Source organism: Hydra vulgaris, chromosome 12 (genome assembly GCF_038396675.1).
Source record: "Hydra vulgaris chromosome 12, alternate assembly HydraT2T_AEP".
Lineage (NCBI taxonomy): Eukaryota > Metazoa > Cnidaria > Hydrozoa > Anthoathecata > Hydridae > Hydra > Hydra vulgaris.
In genome coordinates this window covers 19,874,039-19,889,299 of record NC_088931.1, presented here as the reverse complement: position 1 = coordinate 19,889,299, position 15,261 = coordinate 19,874,039, and the positions used below count along the sequence as shown (strand labels likewise).

Below are 15,261 nucleotides of genomic sequence, written 5' to 3'. Positions count from 1 at the left end.
ATTTAATTGAAGCAGACAGGCAGTTGCATTATCGACTTAGATAAGAGAGAAGAATTGAATTCTAACTCTCCCTTTCGATATGGAATCCGTCAAAATCAAATCAAAAAATTCAAAAAAAAATATAATTTAGATAAAGAGTTCTATCAAAACATAGAAAATAATATTTTTTGGAAGTGCATGTATGTAAATGCAACATCTTTAGAAAATAAATTTGATGAATTTATGGTTGTTGTCAATACAAATCGTCCATATCTAATTGGTCAATATTCAGGGGTATAACATTTATAGAAAAGTTAGATGTGATGGTCGAAGAGGAGGCGGTTTATGTCTTTATGTAAAATGTTTGATTGATTCATATGAGCTTAACAATATTCAGTATAGTCAGAGCAAAACTGAACAAGTCTGATTTGTATTGTTTTTTGGTAAAGATAAATATTTAGTTGTAAACATTTTAATTTTTCCTTAATAAATTGGTCTAATGGAAATGTATCTTCCATTAATCACAATTCAGAGATTGAACATATCTTCAGTAACACATTAAATGACACTTTTCTATATCAGCATATCAATACTCCAACTTTTCAATTCTCAAATAAATTGGCAGTTAATATATTGGATTTGATTTTTACGACTGAATCTGGAAATGTGTGTGTAATAGATAATAGTTTGTGCTTGATAATATCACTAAAGAACATTTGGTAATATTTTTTAATTACTTTCTTAAAAATAAAATCAAACTTCTACCTGTGAACTGTTATAAATTTGTTTACAAAAGCGAATTATGAAAAAATTTCTCAATTTATTTCAAATGTTGACTGGGTATAACTGTACAAAAATATACCAGTTCAGGATATGTATAATGAGTTGATTCATTGTTCTAACATTGCAAGCAATTTATTACCACTTATTTATTACCATTTATTGATATTTCACAAATAAGAAGTACGGAAACTCCTTAGATAAATAAAGAACTTAAATTCCTGATTAGGAAATAGAAATATTTGAGATATAGAAACTGTGCTTGAACATGTGAAGATGCTAATTTGAGCAAAGGTTATAAAATACTGTTGGATTGTAAAAACTGAAGTAAAGGTTTCTCGAATGAATTATGAACAAGACTTAAAAAAACAAAGCAAAATCCAAAATTGCTATATAAATATATTAATAATCAGTTAGTGGTAAAAGATTCAATAAAAGCTTTATGAAAAGGTGATGGACAAATTTCACATGATCAAGTTAAAATTACTAATATTTTAAACAAATGTTTTCAAGATGTATTTGTTGTTGAACCTGATGGTGCTCTTCCTATGTTTGAGTCAAAAATTAGCGGTTGTGCTACAAATATGTCTGATCTATTTCCTGACAAAATCAATTATAATGATGTTTTGAAGAGGCTTCAGAGTCTTAGCGAAAATAAAGCCTTTGGCCCTGATAAACTCCATCCTGTCATGCTAAAGTATGCTTCAGAGGCATTTGTACTTCCTTTAACATTAATCTTCAGAGAATCATTAGCTTCAAGCCAACTTCTAATTCAATTTAGATCTGCAAATATAACTCCTTTTTTAAAAAAGATGACAAAGCAGTTGCAGCTAATTATAGACCAGTTTCCCTCACTTCAATTGTGTGGAAAATACTAGAAGGTATTATTTTTTTTAACAAAATTGAAACTTATTTTTACAAAAATAATTTGCCAACAGCGCATCAACACAAATTCATAAAGAATAAATCATGCACAACAAATCTATTGGAAATGATTGATTTTATAACATTAAACATCGAAAATCGTACACCAATTGATGTTGTTCTACTAGATTTTGCAAAGGTGTTTGATACAGTTGCTCATAACAGATTGTTATTAAAACTAAGAGCTTATGGTATTGATTGATTAGTACTGGTTGCTGAAATTCAACATAAACAAGTGTGTTGTGATGCATTATGGCTCAGCTAATAAAAATTATCCACTTTTCATTAATGGCATACATCTTCATGATTCTAAGTCTGAATGAGATCTTGGAGTTATTTTCTACAAATCTTAAATGGAAAGATCAAGTAACTATGACAATCAGGAATGCAAATCAAATACTGGGATGAATAAAGAAATTGTTTCCAAGTTTTGAATTTCAACTTATGAAATCTCTTTATTTAACATTCATATGTCCACTTCTTGAATTTGCAATTCCAGTTTGGTCTCCTTATATGAAAAAAGATTGTAATGTGATTGAAAAAATACAACACAGAGCAACTAAAATTGTTTCATCAGTTAGCCTTCTCAAATATAATGATCGACTTATTGCTTTAGGCTTAACAACCTTAACTGAGAGAAGAAAAAGGGGAGATTTGATAGCATTATACAAACTTATGCATGGTTTTGACAAGACAAACATAAAAAAATGATTTCCACTTGTTAAAAATTGTTAAAGAGGGCATTGCTTGAAATACCATAAAGAATTCACAAAACATCCTTTAAGGGAATATTTTCTTTTTAACACAATCGCAAATACATGGAACTTACTTCCAAATGAAGTTGTAACAGGAAAATCAGTAAATTGTTTTAAAAGAGCTCTTGATTGCTGGCTGAGAAGCAATCAAGCATAACTGCTGTTATAGTGTGTGCAACATCACACTCACTGGATTTGTCTAGCACAGCATTAACTACTTTTTCTATAACTATTAAAATAGGGTAAATAAATGAAGTACCTAACATTAGAAAACAAAAATTAAAAAAAATTTATGCTACAATCAATTTTACATTATTTAAAAAAATGTATACATTTTTTTCATTGAAGTTTTTTTTCATTTAAATTTTATCAGTTCTGAAGTTTATTTGAATTTCAATAGTTAACTTTTTTTTTATTTTAAAGGATATAATGCAATAGTAGTTCTAATTTTATATTCAAGAAATTAATTTGAAAAATAAGTGACACAACATTGAGTTTTATAGTTTTTTTAATAAAAATCATGGTGCTTCTTTTTTTTTTGAGGACACTGTATATACCAGACTAGTTGTCCTTAATAGATGCTCCCTACCCAAAACCAAACCTTCAATGTTTTAATCTGTAGGTTTATGGCTACTGTGGATTTTACTACTATGCTAGTATTCACAGTATATTAAGTATGTACACTAGTAAGTATGCTGTCCTAAATCCACAGTAGTATGATACTGTGGGTTTAGGAAAAATTAATCAGAACAGATGGGCACAGTATATATTAGGGTGTTCCAAAAAACAACATTTTCGAAAAATATATGCAGAGACCCCCTTAATGTGTTCTATCTAATACAAAAACACTAGATTTAAAATTTTTTTGAATAAAAAATATTTTAAGGGGTCCCTCAAGATCCTCGAATATTTAATGGATCCTTAATATTTTCAACAAAAAAATTTTTCAAAAATATGTCAATCTGGTACTCAAATGAAGCGAAATTATATAAAAATTTTAAAAATAGTATAGATTTCAAATATAGAATTATTATTTTTGGTTTTATTACATGAAAAATTATGTTTTTTAACAAGAAACAAACAAATGCATTTTTTACGTATTTTTATGACAATTTTGATAAATAAGTTAAAATTTTTCCAAATTAAATATTATTTTTGAAATTTTTATATAATTTTGCTTCATTTGAGTACCAGGTTGACATACTTTTAAAAAACAATTTTTTTTTTGAAAATATTAGGGACCCATTGAATATTTGAGGGTCTTGAGGGACCCCTTAAAATATTTATTATTCAAAAAAAACTTTAAATCTTGTGTTTTTGTATTAGATAGAACACATTAAGGGGGTCTCTGCATATATTTTTCAAAAATGTTATTTTTTGGGACACCCTAGTATATATTCAGCTAACATTAATTTTTAAAATATTGACTTAAACCTTGACATTTATTAAAGTGTCAAGATTAACATCAGAAATATAATAAGAATAATAATAAAGAAAAAATAGAATGTTTAACTATTATTACCACATATTTGTGTTATATATTATTACCATGCTAACCTAAACCTTCAATAATATATTTGACCACACGCAAGCATTGTAAAACTTGTAGTTTTTGTGTCTATAGTTTGTATTCATAAGAACCTTATTACAGATTGTAATAAGGTTCTTACTAAAATATTGAGTAAGATTCTTCCCAAACAACGCTTGTTGGGCCAATGTAGGACCAGCATTGCCCCTACATTGGCCCAACATGTACCAATGTAGGGGCAATGCTGGCCCAACAATTCAGACGTTATTTTTGTTGGCTCAACATAGTGTGCTGCTCAGGTTATTACAATCTTGAGGTGAATTTATCTACCTAAATAATGCATAAAAATATCTTGATTTATAAATAAAATTACTTGACATATGTAATAATTATATTATACATTAATATTTACTTTAATTTATAATAATTGAATTGGTGAAATCGGTCAAATATTTTCATTTGGAGATAATCAATGTTTAAGTTTTGAACAGTTTTAGTTAATAAACTATTTATCAATCTACTTTATGCCAAAAAATAATGAAAGAAAGATAGGCTAGTATTATTTTTGTAGTATATAGAGAGATTGATCTAAGTTAAATGAAATTATGAAAAAAAGTGCAAAGAAAAAAAATGGACGAGTACTGTTCTTCTCACTAATTCAATTATACTATATGTTTAATGTTATGTTATTATTTACTTGTGAAGGTTTAATTTACTTGTCTGAAAATCTTTTTTTTAAATCAAGTAATATTACTTAAAATCATAGTATTTAATTAAGATATTTTTTTACTAAGCTTATTTGTCTAATTATAGATTTTTATTCAGTTTTTTATATTCCTAGGGATTCTAATCAGTTAATCAAAAACATCTATATATTTAATGATACAACTTTGAAATCAAAAGAACTAACAGAAATAAAAGTGCCTATTTTCAAAAAAATTTGGAGTTTTTATTTTAAAGTTCCTGTTATAAAGTTTATGTCACATTTAGTAAGATTTTTTTTATTGCATTCATAAATTTTATTGTCTACTCATAAATTATAAACAAAAGAAATTTTATGACATACTATATCGAATATAGTTTGGCTATTTGATTTTTTTGATCATCTTTGGATATGTTGCAATGCTTATAAAAGACACTACAACGCCATCTAATACAGAATGGATTTTGGTCTTATACATTGGTTCATTAACAATTGAAGAGTTACGACAAGTATGAATTTTTTAAAAGTATGAACCAAAAAAAGTAACTTTCTACTATGATTTTTATTAAAGATAATTTTTCATTCAACTTAAGGTTATACATGACAAAGCATTTTCAGCCAAACGAAAGGTATATAATTGGTGGTCAAGTTATTGGAATAGGCTGGATGCAGCAGCACTTCTAGTATTTTATCTTGCATTTGCTCTTCGATTCAATCAAAAAGCATTACCTGTTGCACAGGTTTTGTATGCCATAGATGCAGGCATGTGGGTGATACGATTGTTGAATGTTTATTATGTGGATATTGCATTGGGTCCTTATGTTATTATGATATCCAAAATGGTTTCTTTTTTTTTTTTAATTAAAAATTTTGGGTTTAATGAATTTAATGAGTTCAGATGTATAAAATGTTATTATGTTTTTTGTGTTTACTTTTTTAGTTTAAAGACATGGTAAACTTTTTGCTGATACTATTTGTTTTTCTTCTTGCATATGGTATTTCTGTGATATCCATTTTAGTACCACAAGAAGCCGGATTTAATATGATTATAGATGTATTCTTTCATCCTTATTTCAACATATATGGTGAATTATTTGTTGAGCGAGATGTACAAAGTTAGTTGTTGTTATTGTGTAATAAAAATTTATTTATTCAAATAATTTGAACATTTTGTTTACAAGTTTTAAAATCTTTTTAATTTATAAGGTAATGTAACACGCTTTGGAACACCTGAAATAAACAATTATTCTGAATTTTTTGCTTGGATTCTTTTGGGATGTTACCTGTTGGTTGCAAATGTTTTGCTCCTAAATCTTTTAATAGCAATATTTAAGTAAATATACTTTATTTGTTAAACACTTATGTAACTTGTTAATAAGTTATTACCTTATAAAATAGAAATAAGGCTGGCTATGCATTGTAACTAATTTGTATGGTTTTTCTGGAATTTTATGCACTTTAATGTGCCTTTTTTTTTCATTGAAAATATTTTTATGATTGCTTAACCTAGCAAAATTAAAAAAGCTAGTGAACTAGGTTTAAGCTAGCTTGAACCTAGTTCACTAGCTAGTGAACTTGGTTTGAGCTAGTGAACTTGGTTTGAGCTAGCTTAAACCTAGCAAAATTAGCAGTTAAAAAAGCTAGTGATCACTTTCTGATTGTCATTCAAAAAAATTTTTTTTTTTGGTATAGTAATTGGGATAAATTAAGAGTAATTGAGATATTTTGTACCTGTACATATTTAACAATATATTTGGGACTTGTATGTATGTATTTGAGACAATGTATTTACAACCATACATCAATAGATAAGTTTTTTATTAACTGGTTGCATCTTTATTGCATGTTAATATACACAATTCAAATGCTAATGTACACAAATATTAATAGTATAAAATATGTTACACAATATGAATGTTATGTACACTTATACAATACTAATGTAAAATAGAAGTTAGCATTCACAATATTTCTAAGAAAATAGAGTTAAAGTTTTAAAATATAAAGTTTTAAAATATGTAAACAAGTTTTAAAATATGTAAACAAGTTTATTATTTTTAATTATTTAAGCAGGAATTTTTCAAATAAAAGTTTGACTTAATTTTAATATTAATGAAAAAAAGTTATTTTATTTTGTTTCCCTACTGTGGAAGCATATATGTATTTGAACACATACATGTTTCTACAATGTTAATGTTATAAACTTCCAGGAAACTTTAAGAAACATAATAAAATTACTTTTTTCCTTTAATACTCATACAAGTATTTATAATATTATACACAAATATTTGTGTATAGCATTTTAAATATGCGGAAATATGTATGCATTTGTGTATAATATCATAAATGTTGTTTTTTCAAAAGTATATTTAAATACTAAATATTTTTTGTTGTATTATTACTTTTTTATGATGAATAAAAATAAAAGTGTGTATCGCCTTTTTTTCAACTTTTTTTTTGGTTAGCTTTTATTTATTTTTTATTGTTTCATTTTTACCTTAGTTAATTACCTTTTAGCAATACTTTTGAAGAAGTGCAGTCAAATGCTGATACAATTTGGAAGTTTGAACGTTACAAGTTGGTACTAGAGTATGCTAACCGACCACCACTTATTCCTCCATTTATACTTTTATGTCATATATATATGTTGGGGAAATATTTGACAGATATGTTTTTTTACCAAGCTTGTCAACAAGAAGAAAACGAATTTCTCTTTACAGGTATTTAGTTTTAATTGCCCTAAATAACTACGATAATTGGCATTTGGGGATAACAATAATGGTAATTGATCTTTTTTATCAATGATAAAAATCATAATAATTGACCTTATGTATTGATGATATTTTCTCAGTGTATCACTAAAGCAATACACTGGAAATGTTTCCGTTATAACTTATTTGAATAAAATTTTTTAAATCTATTTTTGGAATTAGCTATTATCAAATTAAAACTATTTTGAAATCAAAACTATTTTTAGAATCAGCAGAAAATTTCCAAGAAAATGGCTTCCTTTTTTTTTAAATTGCCTTTTTAAACCTTTTATGTTGAGATCCTAGTTTCCAAAATAAAGTTTGATTTTTAGGGTTACGACATGTTTAACCTAGGATAAGGCAGGACAAAATGATACAGCGGAGCAAAATGAGACTACGGAGCAAAATGAGACAGATTGCATTTAAAATGATTCCAAATTTCAAAGTTCATTGTTTTAAAGATTTTTAAAAGTTTAGTTGTCTAAAATCATTTAGTCTTACAAAAAGTATTTTGAGTTACATTGAAATAAAAAAGATGAAGAGAGGGAAAACCATTTCAACTCTTGGCTAAATGACAACTACAAATTTTGATGTGTTGTTGTTTTAATTTTTTGTAATATTTTTTGATCTCACAGTGTTTATTTTGCCGATATCAACCATGTTTATTTAATGTTTTACATTAGAACAGGAAACATAATAAATATTTGTTTATATTAATATTTGTTCTAATATTTATAAATATTAATATTTACATACTGTAGATTTACATACTTTGTATTTTATTATTTGCTATGTTTAGTTGTTATCCAACATAGAATTATGTTTTATATTTGGTTTACTCATATTTATTATATTTATATGATATGTTTACATTTTATACAAGAGATGATTCCTATTGTAATCAGTACATGCATATGTGTGTGTGTATATATATATATATATATATATATATATATATATATATATATATATATATATATATATATATATATATACACATATATATACATATATATATATACCTAGATATATACATATATATATACATACATATATATATATATACACACATATATACACATATATATATACACATATATATATACTATATATATATATATATATATATATATATATATATATATATATATATATATATATATATATATAATTTAGATAGTTAAACATGGTTAAAAACTTTAAGAGAAAAATTATTCGTGGGAATTTTTTTCAGCAGAGCATGTTATTGGCAATCAACTCTGTGAAATTAAAAGAAATGTCATTGAGAAAATCAGCTTTGACATTTAATATAAATAAAGATGCTTTACACAGAAGGATTTAAAGAAAATTAAACAGTTTTGACTCTAATAATATACATAAAATATCACTTGGTTTATTTAAAAAAAGTATTGTATTGCCAGATGATACTGAAAATCAATTTGTTAAGTACATAAAAGAAATGGATTCAGTTTATTTTGGATTGTCCATATGTTTCATTCAATGAGTTGTCTTCCAAAAGGAATTGTGTTTTTTTTGTAACTAGTGGTGAACGGGGTGTAACGACAACTTTTATTTGTGCTATGAATGTGACTGGACAATTTATTCCACCATTGATGATAATTTATAAATAAGAAAAATCTTATGAAATTAGAGCTCATAGATCATGCTCCCACTTGAACCATTTGGAGGATGTTTTAAGAATGGCTGGATTACAACTGATCTGTTTATAGAATGAATAAGACATTTTACACACACTAGAGTTTCTATCAAAAATAAAATTCTTTTAATTTTAATATGGGCATAAAATACATACAAAAAGCGTTAATTTGTTAGATTTTGCAAAGGAAAATGGAATAATTATTATAACCTTACCTCCTCATAACTCTCATTAGTTGCAGCCACTTCATCGAAGCTTTTTTTAAACTGCATAAAACTTTTTTTATAATATAGAATGTGGATCATGGTTGCATAAGCATCCTGGACGAAAAATAACAAATGATCAACTTGGAGGTATATTTTTTAAAGCATAATCTGTAAAAGTTGTCTGTTCTGGCTTTTGTACATCTAAAGTTTATTCTTTGTGTTGGGACATAATTCCAGATTGAGTTTAATAATGAAAAAAGCTCTTATGCCGTCTTACATAAACCTGATAAAGTTGAATCACAAGTTAATTCAAGCACCTTATTACCATGGTCGTCTGGATGTTCAGAAAATTGATTTTAATATATTAACACCCTAATGATTTTAATATATTAACACCCTGCTTTTCTAATATTTTAGCTTTTTCAAAGTTCACTTTACCACCAAGAAAGGGAGAAGAATCACAGATAATAACAACATTACATGACAGAAAATCACTATTTGAATCCTCTGACAAATCAAAAAAGTTAAAAGAACAAAAAATAGAAAATAAATGGGCATTAGGAAAGGGTAAAGTTTAAAAGTTTAAGTGTTGAAGACTGGGAATGTTATACTTGTAAAAGATTATGGAGTAAAGCGGCAAACGGAGAGAAGTGGAGTCAATGTTTAAAATGTACAACTTGGGCTCATTAGGACAGTTTTTTATTTCAAAATACTGGTGAAGCAATATGTGTATTATGTGACAAGTGACAGTGTGTTTGTTTATATGGTTGACTATTGGCAGTTTGATTATGTATTATATTTGTTTGATTATATATTATATATTACTATTAGCTGTATTATATTATATTGTATTATTTTTATATTCCTATTAGCTGTATCATACTATATTATATAAATGTTTATCTTGCTAAACCTCTTAAAAATCTGTTTTGTTTTTTATTATTTATTTGATTTAAATTAAAAGAAAAGCATCAAAAAAATATCTCAATTTTCCCCGGCGCAAAAGAAGGAAGGTTAGGCGTTGTCAATAAATGGTCTCTGGTGACCAAACCACTGCAGTTTTGCAACTCGTATTTTATAAGGATTGCTCCTCATTACCCTAAATATGTTATTAAAACAATCATTTTAATAATTTTGTTTTGATTTTTGTAGTTTTCCACACACTGAAAAAATTCAATTAAATATTTTATAATACCAAATAGTTTTCAAATATTTTTTAATACTAAATGTTGTTATAAGATAAATAATAACCAATATAATTTGCAAAATAATTTTTATTTTTTAGTTAAGAAATTAAGTTTTCCTGATAAGTGTCCGCTTTTACACCGTCTTGTTTGTGGGTACTCTACGAGAAGCTACTAAATTATTCTTGATTCTACTTTTAAAGCGGTTTTTACAATTTTTATCTTGATTGTTTTAAGCCTCAATTTGTTTCTTCCAGAAACAAATTAAGTTTTAAAGTGTGTAATTTGAGATTAAACCTCATTTTTGAAAGAGAAAAAATTATGAAAAAGATGGTCATTTACACATAAAAAAGGCTGAAAAATTAAAACAACTTACAAAAAACCTTTATGATTAATTTTTAGGATGTTTATTTAAAACAGTATTAAAAAAAAAAAAAGCTAAAAAAAAATGGTTAGCAAAGCAAAACAAAGAAATGGTAGTTTATTGTTTTAACCTTGTTTTTCACATTACTACTTAATTTGTTTTATTTTAGATGTGTCTGTATTTAATTGGTTTCTATCTAGATGCGTCTGAATTTAATTTGTTTTGTTTCAGGTCTATCTGGAAAAATGTGTTTTACAAAATCTTATTATAATCTTAAATTGAGCATTTTTTTATTTATTTTTTTTACTACAAAGCAATAAAGTTTAAGAAAAGCATTGCGTACGCGTTAGTAAGTATCAACAAATAATTCAGTTTTTAACGTTTTTAAACATTTAGGAATATCACCTATCTGTTTTTCTTTAGGAGCTGTCGGTTAATTATGTCAACAATTTTTTGGCAATTTTTACCTCCCTTTCCCTTGTCAACAACTTGTCAAGACCTCCTCCCCCTCCATCCTCATTTACCCTTCCAATATATGTCGTATATTTTTATTTCAGAACGTAAGTTGACAGAAAAAGAACTTGATGAAGTGAATGAGTTTGAAAACGAATGCAAATTGTTTCTTTTAAGACAGCAAGAAGAAATTGGCGACAATTAGCAATAGTTGCGGTTTTTTTAGCTTTTTTAAAACCTTTTTTTATAGTTAAAAATTACGAAGCAAATATTATTATTAATAAACGTTTTTAAAGTTTCTTTTAACTTATGATTTGTAAATATTGTTGTCAAATAAATAAATATATTAATAAAAAATGTAACAAACATTTTTATCAGCTTTTTATCATTTTAAATCAATTTTAAAAATTGTTTTAGTTTTCCTTTTTAGTTTTTAACTATCCAACAATTAAAGGAACAAAAAAGTGTAATCCTGAAACAAAAAACCTTAAATTTTTCTCAGTATCTTGAAACATATATATATATATATATATATATATATATATATATATATATATATATATACATATATATATATATATATATATATATATATATATATATATATATATGTATATATATATATATATATGTTAATTCATCTACCTAAGATCGAGAAGACCACTACATAATAGGAGGCTACTTAATTGTGGTTTTAACCCTCTCTCAACACCGACTTTTCTATACTTGTCTATTCCACGCCGATCATTTATATTCTAATTTCTTCTTTACTTCGGTATTTGAGTGTAAAGTAAATTCATGCAAAAAAGTCGCTTTAAGAGCGAAAAAAAATTAATATGCGCACCTTGTCCGCATACGTAGAGCTTGCAAAAGATTTTCTTAATGTTTTTTTTTTTCAATGTTTGCTAATTTTATTGGCACACTTATGCCAGTTTTTGCAACTGCTTTGCACTTATACCAATGTTTGCAAATTCTTTTGGTGCTTTTATGCCAATATTTGCAAATTTTTTTAGCGCACTTACGCCTTTTCGATCTTGTGCAAGTTTTAGCAATTGTTTCACACTTATGACAGTTTGCACTTATGCCAATCTTTGCAAATTCTTTTGGTGCGCTTATGCTGGTTCAAATATATGCCAATTTTTGCGACTGCTTTGCACTTATGCAAGTTCCCACTTATGCCAGTTTGCACTTATGAAATTCGCGCTTATTTAGTCGGTGGTTTCGTTTCAGTGGTTTAAGTCTTTCCATGCATGTAATAAATTTTTGAAGTTTTGTAATCTTGTCTTATATATTCATGGCAAAAAGTATTTATATAGCAAAAAAAAATTCTGATTGTTAAAATAAAGTTCTAAAGTTTTCTCATATTATAAATATATTATACACGATTGTTCAATATACGTCCCCAACAAACTCAACTTATGCTAAAGACGTTTACACTTACAGACGTTTGTACATAGCACTATACAAATGGTGGAACTAAGAAGATGACGTAATTTTAGCAAACAGAGAGGGGAGAGTTATAGCAAAGCTAAACTCGAAGTTTTAAATTTACCACTTGCTCGGTGTAGTTAAGGCAATTTTAAAATATTATAGCGTCTGTCTGATATTTTGTTGACTACGACATATTTCCGTTAAATGATCAGGCCTGTGATTTATGTAAAAACAAAAACAAAAAATAATAATGAATTTTGCGGTATCATAAGATATAAATATTTATAGCTAAAAAACCCAGACCGAAGATTCTTTCTTTTTGAAAAAAAAAAAAAAAAATCTTAAAATCACAATAGCTTGTCCAAATTTTAAAAAGATTTTAAATGAATACGTTTTTTAGGTGAAATAAACATAGTTTAACAATACGATCTGTTCTGATCTTTTTTTGGCAATTTTTCTTAATTATAAGCTTTCTTGGTCGGAATTTTAGTATTTTTGGTTAAAATTGATAGAAATATTGTGATTTGAAAACTATATAGAGTTAATATACGTCAGAACCGATTAGATCTAGGATCAATAGGAATTAAGGAACTTTTTCAAAAGATTTTAACTAAACTCATGTTAACGTCGATGAGCGGAATTGATCTAAAGACTCCAAAATGGTGTTTAGATTCACTATTACGGCTAGTAAAAAGGTTTTGAAAATTATATAAAAAAAGAAAAGTTTCTTTAAATATTATAAAAACCTGTAATTAACATCGGAGTAATTTGCTCATTACCAGAGCACATAAATAACATAAGTACCTCTATTATGACATATGCGCAACAAATCTTTACAGGTGTTTTGATGTTTCAAGAAATTTTAAGCTTTTTAAAAATCTCTCTTCCTTTCGTTTGTTGTAGTTTATTATATCTTTATATAAGTTATGTATATAATACCTGTAGAACTTCAAAAATGCTTTGTTTTGTATTTTAAAAAATCAAAAAAAGATTTAAAAAAAAAAAAGTGCAAGCGTAAGGATTTTAACTACAGGTAGACGGGCCCTAAAAACCACATGATTTTTCCTTTTGTCGTATCTTTTGTACAAAACAAATAATTAACTTTATTTTGCTTTTTAATATGCTTTTATATGGTAAAAGTTCTTCCTAGGGGTTTAGAAGTACTTTGGTATTTTTATTTTCCGTTTTTTGTCAGTAAAGTTTCGCTATATTTTAGTAGTGGACCTCAAAAACCGCATGGCTTAAATTGTTCATAACTTTTTTGAAATTTGTTGCAACTTTCCCATTTTTTGGAATAGCTTGTTGTATTAAAATTCCCTTCATATAGAACTTTGATTGCAAACTTAAATTTTAGGCAAGTACCTAAGGCGCTACAAAAACCACATGCTTGGTACCCCAAAAACCACATTAATTATTTTATTCGTAACAAAAATATGTGATATTACAAAATTTCATGATTTAAAGTAGATTTGTAGTAGTAGTAACTATATTTTGATGATAATGAATTTGTATAGAGATTTTATTATAGGCTCCTGCTTAGAGTATAGTTTTAGTTCAGTTTACAGTATGTGAATTTGCGATATTATTTTATTTGTAAGCAAATAAATAAACATTAGTAACAGCAACAAAAAATTCAAAACTCACAGCAAATGAAGTCGCTAAGTCCAAGTTCTAATGCTGAAGCACATATTAAAAGAAAATCTATATTAGAAAAAAACAAACAACTTGAAGCTGCTATTCAATGGTGTAAAGAAAATAATGTAAGAGTACATACTGCAATTAAAACAAGACAATTTTCACTTATTAAAGATCGTGAAACAACAAACCGTAGACTTAATGGGAAAATAGTCAATGGTCTTGAAAGGCAGTACTGTGCAATTCTTTCGGAAGAAGAAGAGATGTCAATTGTTTCATACATTAAGAATAAAAATTGAGCAATGCAAGGCATAAACAAAGCAGAACTAACAAAACTTGTCCTTGGTGTTCTGAAAATTTGACAATACACAAATGAAAGATTGAAAGGTGGCAGGAAATTCATAGCATTATCAGCAAATGCAAAAAATGCTTTGACAAAACAAGTATTTATGTTTCTTATATATATTTTTAAAAGGTAGTAACAGTCAACTTGCTAAGATATAAAGAGATTGCTTGTAGTTCCAGGAGTTGAAACTTTGTAAGAGAAGCTTTTTAAGTTGATTTTTTTTTGTTTCAAACACAGGTTAGGTAAATCGTTTTGGATGTGCTTTAAAGCTAAGAATCCAAGCTTAACTCTCAAGCAACAAGGAAATGTGTCAATAAATAGAGCTCTCAGTTGCACTAGGGAAATCGCATGTTCCCACCTTGGTATAAATAAATATTGATTTTTTTATTATATTTCATAGTATACACTAGCTTCATTTAAAATTTAACCCCGAGCTACAGTTTTTTATTAGTTAATGTATTGCTACTGTACTTTACATTCATGAAAAATAGTTCTACCAAAACTGAGTTACTAGTTGATTTTCATGGTTGCCTTTAGACGCTCTTGCAGAAGAACTGATTGAGGCT

General features: G+C 26.7%; 1 protein-coding gene across 2 annotated transcripts in view; it reads left to right on the top strand.

Annotated features, from left to right (window-relative positions):
- LOC100197824 (transient receptor potential cation channel subfamily M member 1) overlaps positions 1–11,691 on the top strand; it is a 62,136-nt gene extending 50,445 nt beyond the window's left edge. The window contains exons 11-17 of one of the 2 annotated variants that reach the window (XM_065812475.1): positions 4,808–4,955; positions 5,047–5,178; positions 5,263–5,511; positions 5,610–5,784; positions 5,876–6,002; positions 7,187–7,389; positions 11,388–11,691. In XM_065812475.1, the coding sequence (XP_065668547.1) occupies positions 4,808–4,955; positions 5,047–5,178; positions 5,263–5,511; positions 5,610–5,784; positions 5,876–6,002; positions 7,187–7,389; positions 11,388–11,488 (1,135 nt within the window). In that variant the 3' untranslated portion in view covers positions 11,489–11,691. Of the gene's footprint in view, positions 1–4,807; positions 4,956–5,046; positions 5,179–5,262; positions 5,512–5,609; positions 5,785–5,875; positions 6,003–7,186; positions 7,390–11,253 lie in introns of both variants that reach the window. The other variant, XM_065812476.1, reaches the window with a different exon arrangement.
- The last annotated feature ends 3,570 nt before the right edge of the window (positions 11,692–15,261 follow it).